General features: G+C 33.0%; 2 protein-coding genes across 2 annotated transcripts; both read right to left on the bottom strand.

Annotated features, from left to right (window-relative positions):
* Positions 1 to 32: 32 nt before the first annotated feature.
* LOC126777641 (uncharacterized) lies at positions 33 to 1,836 on the bottom strand. Its single transcript, XM_050500754.1, has one exon. The coding sequence runs from the start codon at positions 1,798 to 1,800 to the stop codon at positions 130 to 132; it is 1,671 nt and encodes a 556-aa protein (XP_050356711.1). The 5' UTR covers positions 1,801 to 1,836; the 3' UTR covers positions 33 to 129.
* Positions 1,837 to 3,448: 1,612 nt separating this feature from the next.
* On the bottom strand, positions 3,449 to 13,168 carry LOC126777643 (uncharacterized). Its single transcript, XM_050500755.1, has 11 exons — positions 12,997 to 13,168; positions 12,224 to 12,375; positions 11,212 to 11,292; positions 10,888 to 11,052; positions 10,279 to 10,441; positions 9,138 to 9,318; positions 8,221 to 8,408; positions 7,495 to 7,659; positions 5,977 to 6,189; positions 5,409 to 5,500; positions 3,449 to 3,551 (listed from the first exon to the last, which is right to left on the bottom strand). The coding sequence occupies exons 1-11, from the start codon at positions 13,072 to 13,074 to the stop codon at positions 3,449 to 3,451; spliced, it is 1,581 nt and encodes a 526-aa protein (XP_050356712.1). The 5' UTR covers positions 13,075 to 13,168.
* Between the last annotated feature and the right edge of the window lie 1,587 nt (positions 13,169 to 14,755).

Here is a 14,755-nt window from a genome sequence, read left to right as displayed (position 1 = left end):
GTTTTTATTTATCAGAATTAAATAATAATATGTAACATGAATTGATTTATTTCGTAACATTCTAAATATAAATAAGTTATCACAAAATACTCAATACAAAGATAATAAATAATATAAGTCTAAATGATGTTATTTAAAACTCATTACTGATTTTGGGATAAATTCATCTGGAAATTCTCTCTTTTGGGAGTAATTTAATTTATCTTCAGGTACTGATTCGTAATCGTCCATGGGATTCTCTGCGAGAGGTTCCATGTTTACATTTTTATTTTCATTATCGCTAGCACCTTCTGCAATGATTTTGATTGTGGGAATATTTGTATCGCTCCCGATGATGAGAATGATCGGTATCCCAAACTGCATTTTATGATTGCTATCTGGTGTCAAAGTCAATTGTTCTCCGTTAACTATTATCATATTAGGAGTGAGATTATTGGATGGTTTATCATTTTCATTGGCTGCTCTACATAAAGGTATTTGTTCGTTTTGGTTTGAAGTGTCAAGCCCGTTAACATTTTCATCAACGTCAGTTTCGCGAGCGTTTCTTGATTGTTCATCGATCGTGGCTTCTGTTGTACTATTTTCACTATCTTCATTATTTATTACTGAAGTGGTTAATTCAACAGCACTCATTGTGGTTGGAGTAAATAGCTCTTGTGAATCCTCGAAGTCTAAGCCACGGCCAGCTCTCGGTCCATTATTTGATGAAATTTCGACGACGGGTATTTCAGTGTTTTCGTTATTTGACGAAAATCCGGTATTATAATCAGTTTTTTCAGGAGGTACTAGGTCAACGGTATCGTCATTATTATTTAGTAACGGTGAAATAGGTTTTTCTGTAGGTAACATGTATGAAATATCCACACTATCCGTCTTTTCATCTATTTTCTCGGTTGTGGTTGCATCGTCATTCGAGTCATTTGTCTCATCTGTGCGACGAGACTGTCTTGCTCCCTCTTTACTTTTTATATAATCTAAGATGCTTAACGATGGATAGTCAGGAATGTTTTTACTGTTGTCGAAAGATCCAGGTGCAACTGTAATTTGTTCACTGTCGTCTAATTTCGTTGTCATGTCTGCCTCTGTGGTTATTTCTGTACTCACATTTTCAGTAGTTGTTAGATCATCTTCACTGCCAATAAGTGACGGATGTACATTTAAATTTTCCTCAGATTGAGATATTTGAGGACTATTATTTTCATCACTCGTTTCACGAGCCGGTCTTAAAATATCACCGTCTACCACCTTTCCTACCAATGCAGGAATATCTTGGTACGTTGTGCTTTCAGGTAATTCAGTCGTTTTGTCTGCATCACTAGACATTTCGCTCAGCATTTTCGTTTTATCTTCATCACCACTGCCATCTGCTTCGTGTGATGTCGCTTCACTCGTGTCAGGCATATCAATTTTATCTGTCGTCGACGTAGGATCTAGATATAGATGTTCTTCAGCGTCAGTTAATTTGGTATCTGGGACGGTATATACTTCGAGGTGAAATTCATACCCGCGTAAAACCGTTGGACTTTTAAGTTCTATGGTAACACTTTTCCTTCCATCACCGCCATCCACAATTTGCACTTCACCATCCTTTTCTGGCCTCATATCCGTAACAACGACTCTGCTGATAACTTCACCGTTCGGTGCTATGATGGTAACATTTTCAATTTGCCTCCAAATCGCAGGATTCGCCTGTCTTATTTCGTCGAATATTTTTCTTCCTCCCGCATCAGACCCGATGGATATATCGTGACTGGAAACTACACTCGCGAAAGCGAATACTAGTAAGAGCTTTGTATTCATCTTCGAATGCTGTGATAAACTGCGATGAGACCTACGACCGTAAGCCTTATATAGTTCAAGATGCTTAAGGAAAACTTTGAAGAATGAAATCACAGCGTAACAAGTTGCCTTCGTAATAAGTATATTTTTATTTGCATAAATTAAGTTCTTCCTAGAGGAAAATCGCTCAAATGTACAGTCATTGAGAAACTAAAAAGTAAGGAAGCAAGTTTGAAGTTTATTGTTATGAGACGAACGCAATTATTAGTCTATAGTAATAAGAAACGAAATACTGCCGTAAGTACGATTTCCCTAATCATCATTGCTCCTTATGAAGAATGAGACATGTCGTAGGTGAAATTTAAGGAACGAGCTTATACACTTAACGTATTTCGAGACGATTTAAAAAAATATTCCGTTGGAGATATATTTACTCCTTGTGCAATTAGAAAAAAACTAATGAATCGAATTTAAATCCAATCAGTTATTATTGCAATTACACGGCGGTTGATTTAGATTAAAGTTAATGCCATTCATTTGTAGATACTATAAATCTGTTATATAAAGAAATGTGTATGCTTTTAATACATACATGAGTGTATAATTAAACGCATACATTTTGCTATTCTAAATATACAATCAAGCTAAGGATTGTCAAAAATCGAACCAAACATTCAAATTGTAAACGAGAAGTTAATTTATAGGTATCATCCCATCACATATACCTACATGTAGGTACAGCTGATGTAAGAAATAAGTACATATTTAGGTATCTTATAGTAAAGTTAAAAGTAAGATTTTATATTTAAAACCTTCGTTCATGGTTGTTGAATGGAAATACAGATTTTATACAACATTTTTCTTAGGTTTTTTAAGGTAACGTTCATTTTGCAATTAGTATGGGCCAGTACAATTTAATTTTTTTTAATAATAATTTAGGCATTGTATTAAAATAGAACAGATAAATAATATTATGTTGCTATTAAAAAAATATAAGGAGCAGACTTGTTTTAAATAATCCTTATATTGAACCAGTGTTTTTGAATGTACCATAACTATTGCCATCTTGTATCATTTTATCGACATGTATGTCTCAAAGAAGACGTGTTACGCATAAAATTATAAAAATAAGAGGACACAGCACGTAGTTCTGTTTCCGAGAATCGTGAGCAATGCCGAAAGATAGATAACAATGTCAAGGGCGATGATATTAGATTGTATGTTGTTTGATTTGCCTTAAGGCTGAATTTAATATACTATATAAATATTAAACATTAATGCATTGTGTGACAAATTTATCGGTCCTTTATCGTTAAATTAAGTATAACTGTGCATAATCTAATCTGCGGAAAATTTAGGAAAGGTTAGGAAAATTACGTAATAAGCATTTTCTTCAGGCTAAGGATACGTAGAAATTGAAGCGGCAGAAAAAACAATTTAATTTTGAATGCTTTATGTAGATCATTCTAAACTTCTGGTTTCACTAGTTATTATATTAGTTTTTTTTAATAAGCCAATAAAATATTTTAGTTATACCTGTAGCTGTACGTCGTTACGATATAACAACACTAATATCAATTAAAAAACAAAAAATATTTAAAATATTTATTTAACACAATTTTAATACCAAACAATGTATTTGTTTATAAAAAAAAAAAACAAAACAATTTTATTTACAATAATCAGGCCGTGAACAGGGGCATTTATCTTTCATTTTAAGTCCCTTTGCCATTTGTTTCATGAATGGATGTACTTCATCGCTGAAGAAAGGTCTGCAACAAAAAAATAATAATTTAGTAACTGCTTAAAAAAACTTTACACTTTCTTTGATATCTACAAACAATATCTAATATGATAATCGTATCAGTACAAATATTGCATTATGTATATTCCAATTATTGTCAAAATTGAAATAATATTTATGACAACTACAGAAATAACGCGGAATTTAATTAGTATTCCTTATGTACTGTCACGTTCTTAAATGTCGCTGGTTGTTGCTCTTGTAATGTTTTTCCGTCCGGTTTTTTGTATCTATCGCTTATCACTTTTATAAATCTAAAACTTGTAGTTTTTAAGTGTTTGTAGGTTTGAAGTAATTTCTTACATAAATTAGCCATGTTTAGTAATAGCCGATCGATGTTCCATCGTTAGGTACAGGGTGATAATTACTATAATTGTAAACGGACATACATATTTGGTGGTAGAGCTTTGAGCACGTCAGCCTGGGAAGGTACCACCTATTCATCAAATATACTACCGCCAAACAGCAATATTTTGTATTATTGTGTTCTGGTTTGATGGGTTTGAACCAGTACTATAAATATAGGCACAAGTGACATAACATCCAAGATCCAAGTTCCCAATGTTGGTGGCGCATTTTCGATGTACGGAATGGTTAATTTTTCTTACATAGCCAATGGCCACTTAAGATCGGGTGGTCCCTTTGTCAGTCCTCTGTATCTTGAACTACCGAGAACGAGATATGCTTGTACAAAACAGGCAAGTGAAAAGTAGTTTGGTGATGTGTGCCCACTTCGCAGCTTTGTGCAAGCTCGTCTGGGTAGGTACCAATCACTCATCAGATATTCTACCGCAAAACAGCAGTACTAGGTATTGTTATGTTTCCGTTTGAAGGGTGAGTGAGCCAATGTAATTACAGGAACAAGGGTCATAACATCTTAGTTACCAAGGTTGGTGGCGCATTGGTGATGTAAGCGATGGTTAACATTTCTTACAATGCCAATGTCTATGGGCGTTGGTGACCACTTACTATCAGGTGGCCCATACGCTCGTCCGCCATCCTATACTATAAAAAAAACACTTTAATGTTTTATCTACTAAGCTATATCGACTATTAATTAAAGAATTATTAATAAGAAAATGGTCTGATTAATCCAAGCCAAAGGCATGTTAAAGCACTGCTTAACAAACCGCTTCTCTGAGCAATTTCACAGCTACAGTGTTATTAATTGAATTTTGAGTTCGTATCTTTCTTAACAGAATTATTTAAATGTAGATTTCTTTAAGTGTTTTTTGTAATTATAAAATAAAAATCAATTATCAAACTATTTTAGGTAGGTTCATTTCATTTTTTATCTATGATTTAGTGAACTGTGTATCTGTATACATATTGCATTTTTTTAAATTACGACACGAACAAAGGGAATATTTATATTAATTCCATATTGTAATACGTAACGTGTGGAATAAGCTTAATCGTTGTGTCACGTATCACGTGTACAGAACGCGGTTAGAATTAAAATTTCTTGTTTGTTTATAATGAATGAATTAATTATATATGACTAATACTATTTATAGTAAATATAGAATTACGTAATGGAGTTCGTATATATTCAATTATTTTGTATTTGTTACATTTTATAACCCACTCGTTTTTATTTTGTTTTAATTAAGCATACACATTATGTCACAGACTAAAGTAGCTATTCCTTTCCAAAAATTAAGTACAAAATAAGTTAAGTACTTATTTTTAGTAATGATAGGTAACGAAAACGTTTGTAGTCATAACCGGAGTTTATAAGTCGGAGGCTTTAAATAATGCCATCAATATGTACTTATACAAGTTATCAAATATGAGCAAATTGATTTCAATATAAGTTAGTCACCTGCATAACATTTTATTTATTTCTTGTTGGTATTCTTCAGTCGCGATCTGGCATTTCTTTATTTGATCCAATTCTTCTTGACGAGCTCGTTCCTAAAATATTTAATATAAATTATAGACGTATTTTGTAACACAAAGAAACTGAAGGAACATAATAAGTTAGGGTGGGTTTCATTTTAACTTGCGCAAAAATACATATAAAAATTATTATATTTTATTTTTATATTATATATTACATTAGAAATATATATCATATTGTATTAAATATATAATATTACAAATATATATCCATGGTGATGTCGTGTATTATACTGCTGTTGTATTTATAGCTACCCGTTTGACTTCATACGTTAAAGTAACACTCACCCCCACTTAAAATTAAAATTTTCAAATATATTTTCTTAGCGGATTGTTACGATATAAAAAAAAAAACAAATGTTCCAAATTTAATCTTTCTAGATTCACTAAGCTTTAATAGTCAGTCAAATTCAACGATATTACTTATTTTAAAATATAATTAGGTACTTCTTAAAAATAACACATTCTAAATGATCAAACGCAGAACGTACCTTTAATAGTTTGTTATATTCAATCTGTTCTAGAACTTCTTTCTGATGTTGTTTTCTACTCTGTGCATCAGTGAGTTGCTTATGGTCGACCAATTGTTTCAGTTGTTCAAACAGTTGTCTATGGTACTCGTTCTCTTCAGCTATCTTCTGTTTTAGAACCTCTTTAGCCTGTTGCCGCTCTTTGATTTGATCCACCATTGCTTGTCGGACTTCCTAAAATTTTATTTATTGATTGTTTTAACGCTTTGTTATACGCGCCAGAAATAAAACATAATTTTGTATACAATCTTCAGTATTTAAAAGAATATGCAGAGTAATTGTTTCTTTGTTGTTTCCATTTTTTTATTTCAAGTAAACAGCAACAAAATTATTTCAAAACTTATATATATAAAATGTATAAAATTTCCTTCTTATTTCTAAATAATCTTTATTTTAAACAGTGCATTAGGTACCTAATGTTATTTCTTCCAGAAATAGAGAAAATGTGGGTAGGTATGTTCTAATTAAAGACAATTTGCTTATAAACTATATTACCGTAAGTATTTACTTTATAATTTCTCCCAACATACAGTTCAATATTCATTCATTCATTTATTCTGAACACAAACCGGCTAATATATAATATTTATTATATAAAATAGGAAACAATACTCGTAAAAAGATATAAATATAAAGAAAATACTACAATTATCCTTTAATAACAAAGGACGGTGACTCAAATCGTAAACAACGAAAAGGAAAAATGATGCTCCATATTGTTTAATTGGTAGCCTTCCCACGTAAACATTACTATCTTTGATTCATTGTCTTTGGTTTTCCGGCCTTTGTTCCGGGTCCATGTTCTGTTAATATAAATCGAAGACGTCATTGATTCAACGAGGATTTACTTCAAACTTAATGTATTACAATTATTTCTCGAGTAACTTCGAATTTTACTAAGAGAAAACGGATTATTCTTCATTAATCTGTTGTGATATTAGCCAATATTAATAAATAGTAAAATAGATTAAAAAGTATAAATTAATATTACAATTAAAAATAATATTTTCACCGGATTTGTCAACATTTCAATAAAGTAACAACCCCTAAATGTTGTGACCTTTCACGGCCGAGTGCGAAATGAAAAATTAACGCTTCAGTATATGCACAAATACGTCCTATAAGTCAGGGTTTGAACCCGTGACTTTATATATACTTTATATATATATATACTTTATATATATATATACTTTATATATATATATATATACTTCAGAGGAGCAATATTTAGTATCGTTGTTTTCCGGTTTAAAGGGAGATTGAGATAGTGTAACTACAGAAACAAGGGCCATAACAACTTAGTTTCCAAGGTTGGTGGCCCTTTGGAGATTGGTTACTAATAAACATGAGGTCAACTTGCCAGTCTGTATAATAATAAGTACATGCGTCTTAACTAATTATAATTATAGGGCCATGGATTTAGATACTGATACTTTGAAAGTTATGAAGATACGATTATAACTTCTCAAAATCACTTACTTTATTTGTTTTCTGTGCCCAAGCAAGATATTCACAGCGTTTCTGGTCCACATATTCTTGTATTTTCATCGCTTCTTCAGCAAGAGGTGCTTCAATTGATTTTTCTAAGTCTTCATATTGTTTTTTCAGCATTATCATCTTTTTGTTGCATTCATCCAATTCTCTCTGTTAGAAACATTTACAAAATACAAATGACAGAGATGAAAATAATTTTTTAGACACGTTTTACATTCTACAAAAAGTTATTTACAAATGGACATAAGTGTATGTTTTATTAGCATAACTTCAATTAGTAGGCGTGAGAGAGCTGGATTCTTAATTTGATAACACATGTTCCGCAGATACTATTTCCTAATACACTCGACGATGCAAAACGTTTATATTAATTTTTAATTTATTAGGTACATTTAAAAGAGCTATTCCCAAAAAATAATCTAACAATTATACAACAAATCTTTGTGTCTTCAAGGCAAGAGTGTACAAGTCAAGATTGTATAAAATAAACCACACATAAATGGTGTCTGTGTCTGTGATCAATCTGGGCCTGATCTCACTCAGACAGGACTCTCGCAAATCTATATAGTCCCGTCGCACTGTGAGATTTAAAAAAATAGTCTGTGTTAACGTACACACAACTTGACTATAATATCTCCATTGACACTAGATACTAAGTCAGAATGATATTTCCAATATAATTTTTGGTTATCATATATAACTAAACTTTACCTCTTTTGTTCTCCTTAGTTCAATCTCAGCAAATTCGTCTGCTAAGCCTTGTCCGGCGAGCGAGTCCCACGTGTCAGCTATCAACTTGGCTTTAGCCTTTTGCTGGGCGAGCTTCTCTCGCCTCTCTTCAATCATTTGCTTACGTTCTATCGCAGTTTCCTTTCGTTTCTCAGCACGTTGTCTTTCAGCTGTAATATAAATATATTTAAGCCTAGTAATATAAGTGTTTATTATAATTTTTTTTTATAGAATAGGAAGGGGGACGAGCATATGGGCTTCCTGATGGTAAGTGGTCACCCTCGCCCATAAACATTGGCATTGTAAGAAATGTTAACCATCGCTTACATCACCAATGCGCCACCAACCTAGGGAACTACGATGTTATGTCCCTTGTGCCTGTAATTAGACTGGCTCACTCACCCTTCAAACCGGAACACAACAATACCAAGTACTGCTGTTTCGCGGTAGAATATCTGATGAGTGGGTGGTACCTACCCAGACGAACTTGCTCAAAGCTCTACCACCAGTAAATATAAGTTGAATAATACTAAAAATACACACTAATAGGGGCATATGGCGAAGGCTTGTCAGGCGAATGACATCTGCGACGAACAATTCGTAACACTACATGGCGACCACGACCGCTCTGACAAGTGTCACGACGAAGAAGAAGAAGAAGACTATAAGCTGAAGTCGTTCGGTAAGAAATATAGAATTTTATATATTTGTTCATTATCGATCTCTTTAAACAATTAATATACGTTTGAATATTTGAACTTCACAAGAAAAAAATACTAAATATTAGTAATATGGGTTAAATCTTGGTAAGCACGACTGTCTAATACCTAAACCTATTAAAGCTGATCTGAGTTCAATGTTAAATTGAGCTGTAAGTAATTTATTTAATAGAAAGTAACCTTCTTGTTCTTTCCTAATATCTTCATCCCATAAAGCCTTAAATCTTTTCGCTTCTTCTTTCAGCATCTCCCGTTCTTTCTCCCTCTGTATTCGTCTCTGTTCCAACTGGTAGTCGGTGTATTGCTTGCATTCTAAATCTCGACGTAATCTCTCTATCGAATCTTGTTCCATACGAGCTGCCTAGCATGCACAGCAATCAAATATATAACGCATAGATCGACTAGACTACAACCTCGACAGCCGAAACTGGCGATAAACCAACATGTATTTAATCTAATTATGACACATGCGTATCTACTAAACCATACAAGAGCTTTAATAGTGAAGTACGCTTTTCTTTAAAGTATAGGATGGCGGAGCATATGAGCCACCTGATAGTAAGTGGTCACCAACGCCCATAGACATTGGCATTATAAGAAATGTTAACCCTCACCCACATCGCCACCAAACTTGGGAACTAAGATGTTATGTCCCTTGTGCCTGTAATTACACTAGCTCACTCACCCTTCAAACCGGAACACAAAAATACCAAGTACTGCTGTTTCGCGGTAGAATATCTGATGAGTTGGTGGTACCTACCCAGACGAGCTTGCACAAAACCCTACCACCAGTAAAAAAGCCCAGCTCCAGTCATAAATCAGAAAAATAAATCACTATGTAAAGTAATTAAGTATTTGGGTCATTAGATCACCGAGGATGTAAAAGATGATTATGACAAATAAAAGATATGTATGTCGCTCTTTTCTTCTTGTTACAGGTTGGCTTGTATATAAGCTCTGTTAAGGTAACAAATTTAAAACTTTTTTTGTCTATCATTTTACACGGTGTAATTGAACTACAAACTATAAGGTCTATAACTAATAATAATTATAATATCCGGGACTTTATATCACACACGGCCATCTGATCCCAAACTAAGCAGAGCTTGTACTATGGAAACACGACAACTGATATACTACATATAACACTTTTCTTTTGTAAATACAAACAAAACATGTTCATGCACACAAATGTCTGTTCTGGGTGGGAATCGAAACCACAACCTTCGGCGTGAAAGACAAGTATCTACCAACCAAGCCAACAGGCCTGTCAACTTTAAAAAAAAACGTGTAGTTCCTAAATCTATATGAAAATTATTACCAAAGCTTCGGACTCCTTCAAAGCTACTTCATGCCACATCTTATCAAATTCTAACTCCGCCATTTTTCTTGCTTGCTTCTCTTTTATCTGGTACAGTTGAATTTCCTGTGCCTCTTTCGCTCGTAATTTGTATATACAAGGTAAAACATGGACGCATTTCGACCTAGTGATTTATATACTTATTTATATATACAGCTTTTTAATAGCTTAAAAAATTTTATAACACAAGATATTTTACATAGACTATATATGATGATGGTAAACACTTTTTTATAGTATGAGTGAACAAACCCGTACTGGTGTACGACCAACGTCTTTACGTGCTATCCGAAGCACGAGGTAAGTTTTCAAGTTTCTAAATCTGGGCTGCTACTGATAACGTTCTATCTAATCGATATAATAAAACCGATATAATAGTATCTGGCAGATTAGACTGAAGTGACCCCACTCTTATTGGCCGATTTGTGAATGACCAATTCATGAATACGATCAACGCTCAAGAGCCAACGTCCACTATGGTAAACGAAAACCACCTACCAGCAAAAACAACAGCACTAATAAGTTTTAGCTTAAATATATTTTTGAATCCATAGAAATTTAAATACTCACAGCGGCGTGTCCTTGTACTTTTCCTCTTGTTCTTTCTTCCGTTTATCTAGCAGGTATTGTAATCGATTCATCTTTTGCTGCCAGATTTGTTCGGCCCCCGCTTGAGCTTGTATCACGAACTGGCGAATATTGTCTTCCTCTTCATGTGCGTAGAGATCTATTAATCTATATTCGAAATTATAATGTTCAGAATAGATTTCATTCGACATAATTTAAATTGAAGCTACTAGACCTCAAACTAAAATTTAAAAAATACGTTAATTTTTAATGGAATGATGTAATGCGAGAGATGTGATAAAACTGACATTGACAATCAGCATTTACCTTTTTCGTTTCTGATTGAGATCTTCTTGATAAGAAGCCATGCATAAGTCAACTCGCCGAGCTACGTTGTTTATGAGCGATCTGTAAACAAAGATGATTGCTAAGAACTTATGTTACATTCGTTTCGAATATGTCTTACGAGAGTGGAGATGATCGATGGAGACATTTCAGCTGTACAAATTCTGTTTAGGTTGTCACAGGTCCCTTATTTACTTATTAAAGAAAATAGTTCACTCGTATAATGGATTGAAATTAAATTTTAACATAATGATTATGTTAATTATTTATTTTTGATTATGTTAAAATTAAATTTTAACATAATGATTATAAACTTCAATAGTATTAAACAAAATCCACCAAAATCAAAAGTTTAAATAAAAAAGAGTTGGAATAAGCACCGAACCTCCTTATAAGGATAATGATAAATTGATAAACGTAGTTATTGTCGTCGTCGATTATGGGAAGATTCGAAAATATGCCAGAAGGATACCTACCTATATTGTGTATGCTTATCATTATAAGACGTTCCATAGATACTAAATACAGTACAGATACGCTATTTTACGTTACAATATTGACGCGCTATTATTTTAGTATTCCTTAAATAGAGTACCGTAACCGTAACAGCCTGTGAAGATTCCACTGCTGGGCTAAAGTCCTCCTCTCCTCTTTTTGAGGAGAAGGTTTGGAGCTTATTCCACCACGCTGCTCCAATTCGGGTTGGTGGAATACACATGTGGCAGAATTTTAGTGTAATTTCCTCACGATGTTTTCCTTCACCGTCAAGCACGAGATGAATTATAATCATAATTAAGCACATGAAAATTCAGTGGTGCTTGCCCGGGTTTGAACCCACGATCATCGGTTATGATTCAGGCGCTTACCACTGGGCTATCTCGGCTCAGTATTAAATACAGTAATATACTAATATTATATATGTAATATGTATATACTAATACTAATAAATATATATACATATTCCTAAAGGCTAATATTACTGAATAGACATAACCGTCGGTCGTTGCGTATAAAGAAGTCACTGTTCTGTAGATCTTTTAACTCCTTTAGCTTATTTTCAGCACCTTTCCTCTGATCCTCTTCTTCGGCTCTTAGCTTGCGAACGAATTTCACGTACCTGAATGTTGAGTTTAATACTCGAGACGTCTGTAAGAAAAATATGAGTGATGGTACCAATCGTTGATCGCTTTGTCTGACATTAAACAAATGTTATATATTAATTATAAATATTATACATATTACATATTATTCTCCTTAATTATCTATATAAGTATGTATTTACAAAAGAAAAGTGGTATATGTAATATATCAGTTGTCTGGTGTCCATAGTACAAACTCTGCTTAGTTTGAGGTCAGATAGTCGTATGTGAATAATGTCCCAGGATATTATTACTTCTCATATTTAATTGTTTATTGTTAATATAAAATAATCATTAACTCTGTGGAGTATTTTCATATCGCGTCTTATTACTTTGGGCACTCCGCGTATTAAGTGGGACGTTTTCATTCTATGTTGTAACATACATATTATTTCATATAACCCGTATCTATCCAGGTTAATTCATTTAGGTTAATTGGGTATAAATATAAGGTCACGATCCCGTGGCGCTCCTCGTTAGGACGGAAAGGACACCGCTGGTTTTTTAGTGTTTCGGGGCGCACTCGGCGCCTTGAAAACCGGTGAGTCCCACATACTGTTCCGTGAGGGAAACGCGTAATGCATTTTTCCAGCGTTAAAAAAAGGGTATAAATTTAATAACGACTCACATAGTAACAGTCTGGAGCGCCCCTTGGGCCGAGTCCATCTTTGGGTATCTTTTGACGTTGGGGAGGGTTGTCACACATCTTGGTATCTTATATAGGTTTTCAATATTTTGTTAATATACTTTTTGATTTTTTTTTCGTATATTAGGTGCTATTTTTATTAATTGATAGCTGCGTTATAAAATATTATAACATAAGGATTGAGTTATTTTAAAAATCCGTTAGAAAAATAAAATATTCAAAGTGACTGTGACAACATTATTTCAGCTTTTTGACATTTATTTTTAATAACTTTATTTAAAATCTACATAAAAAAACAATTAAGTAATATTACCTCCATGCATGCTTTAAGATTTATTATTATAATAGTAATGCAATAAACCAAATCGTAGGCACGTAACTAATTATAGGTATCATTATAAAAAATGATAAAAAACATTACGCAATATTTAATGACGAAAACTTTTCGTTAACTACCTAGGTTTTTTCATATGATATAGAGGTTTCTATAATTGGTATATTTTTTTACACTTAATTGGTAAGCGTTTGACCGTTGACTTGCTTGATTTGAAGCATCAACACGGTCTAGAATGTAGCACACTTGCCTAAAAGAATGTAGCATGTAGCACACTCTGGATTTGAAGACACCAACGTTGTACCTATCACGAAAATGAGGAATATGAGGTTTCATTATAATTTTGATTGAGTATGCTCGTCATAATTTTTTTTTTATACCTACTAAACTGTTTTTTTTTTAACGAGCGGGGAAATGGACCTGATGTTAAGTGGTCACCACCGCCCATAGGCATTGGCGATGTAAGAAATATCAACCATTCCTCAAATAGACAATGCGCCACCAACCTTGGGCACGAAAATATTATACCCCTTGTGCCTGTGGTTACACTGGGTCACTCACCAAACTGGAGCTCGACTCGACTGTACTACACTACACTTACCATCAGGTGGAGTGGAGTCACTTGCTTTCCCGGTTTATATAAAAAAAACGCAACAATACTATGTATTGCTGTTTAGCGGTAGAATATCTGATGAGTGGGTGGTGCCTACCCAGACGGGAATTTATACATTATAATTATGTAATTTAAGTATAAATACATAGGAAATTATGTTCTTGCATAAGAAATGAATACTGTTTTAAATATATAAAAACTACAAATCAAAATAACTATTTATATTTTTAAATGATAATTGTGAAAATGTTTGGTAGTTTAGACAGTTTAGAAATTAAAACGGTCATATATGTTTAACGAATAAATAAAATAAAAAAGGTTTCTTAATTTTTAATCAACTTTATTACGAAACAAAAGAAATATTTTACGTAGTCGTAACACTTTGAACATAATTAGAAATTTTTAACACAGATAAAAAAAAACAATAAAAAAGTACATAAAGATAATTTTTACTATGAATTTATGTGAATCCCAACAAGTCTGTTGAAACTTTCTTAATGTCACAATTCTAATACTTAAAATCGCAAAAGTATAGAACACATTTAACATTTATTAAAAAAGTATAAATTACATTTTAATACGAATAATGAACTACAAGAAACGTAACTATACTGCCATGCTAAGCAATTATGTGCTTCGAGTATATATTTTACATGTCTGTAGGGATTTGTTCCAGGAATTGTGACAGCCACCCTTTGATGGGTAAAACAGTAATATTTATTATCATTACATTTATGAAGGTTAAAAATCGTTGCAGCAAAATGGAAACTTATAATCCGCGCGCGATTAGAATG

Source organism: Nymphalis io, chromosome 23, assembly GCF_905147045.1.
Source record: "Nymphalis io chromosome 23, ilAglIoxx1.1, whole genome shotgun sequence".
NCBI classification, from domain to species: Eukaryota; Metazoa; Arthropoda; class Insecta; order Lepidoptera; family Nymphalidae; genus Nymphalis; species Nymphalis io.
The sequence above is the reverse complement of the archived record's forward strand: the minus strand, read 5'-3'. Positions and strand labels throughout refer to the sequence as shown.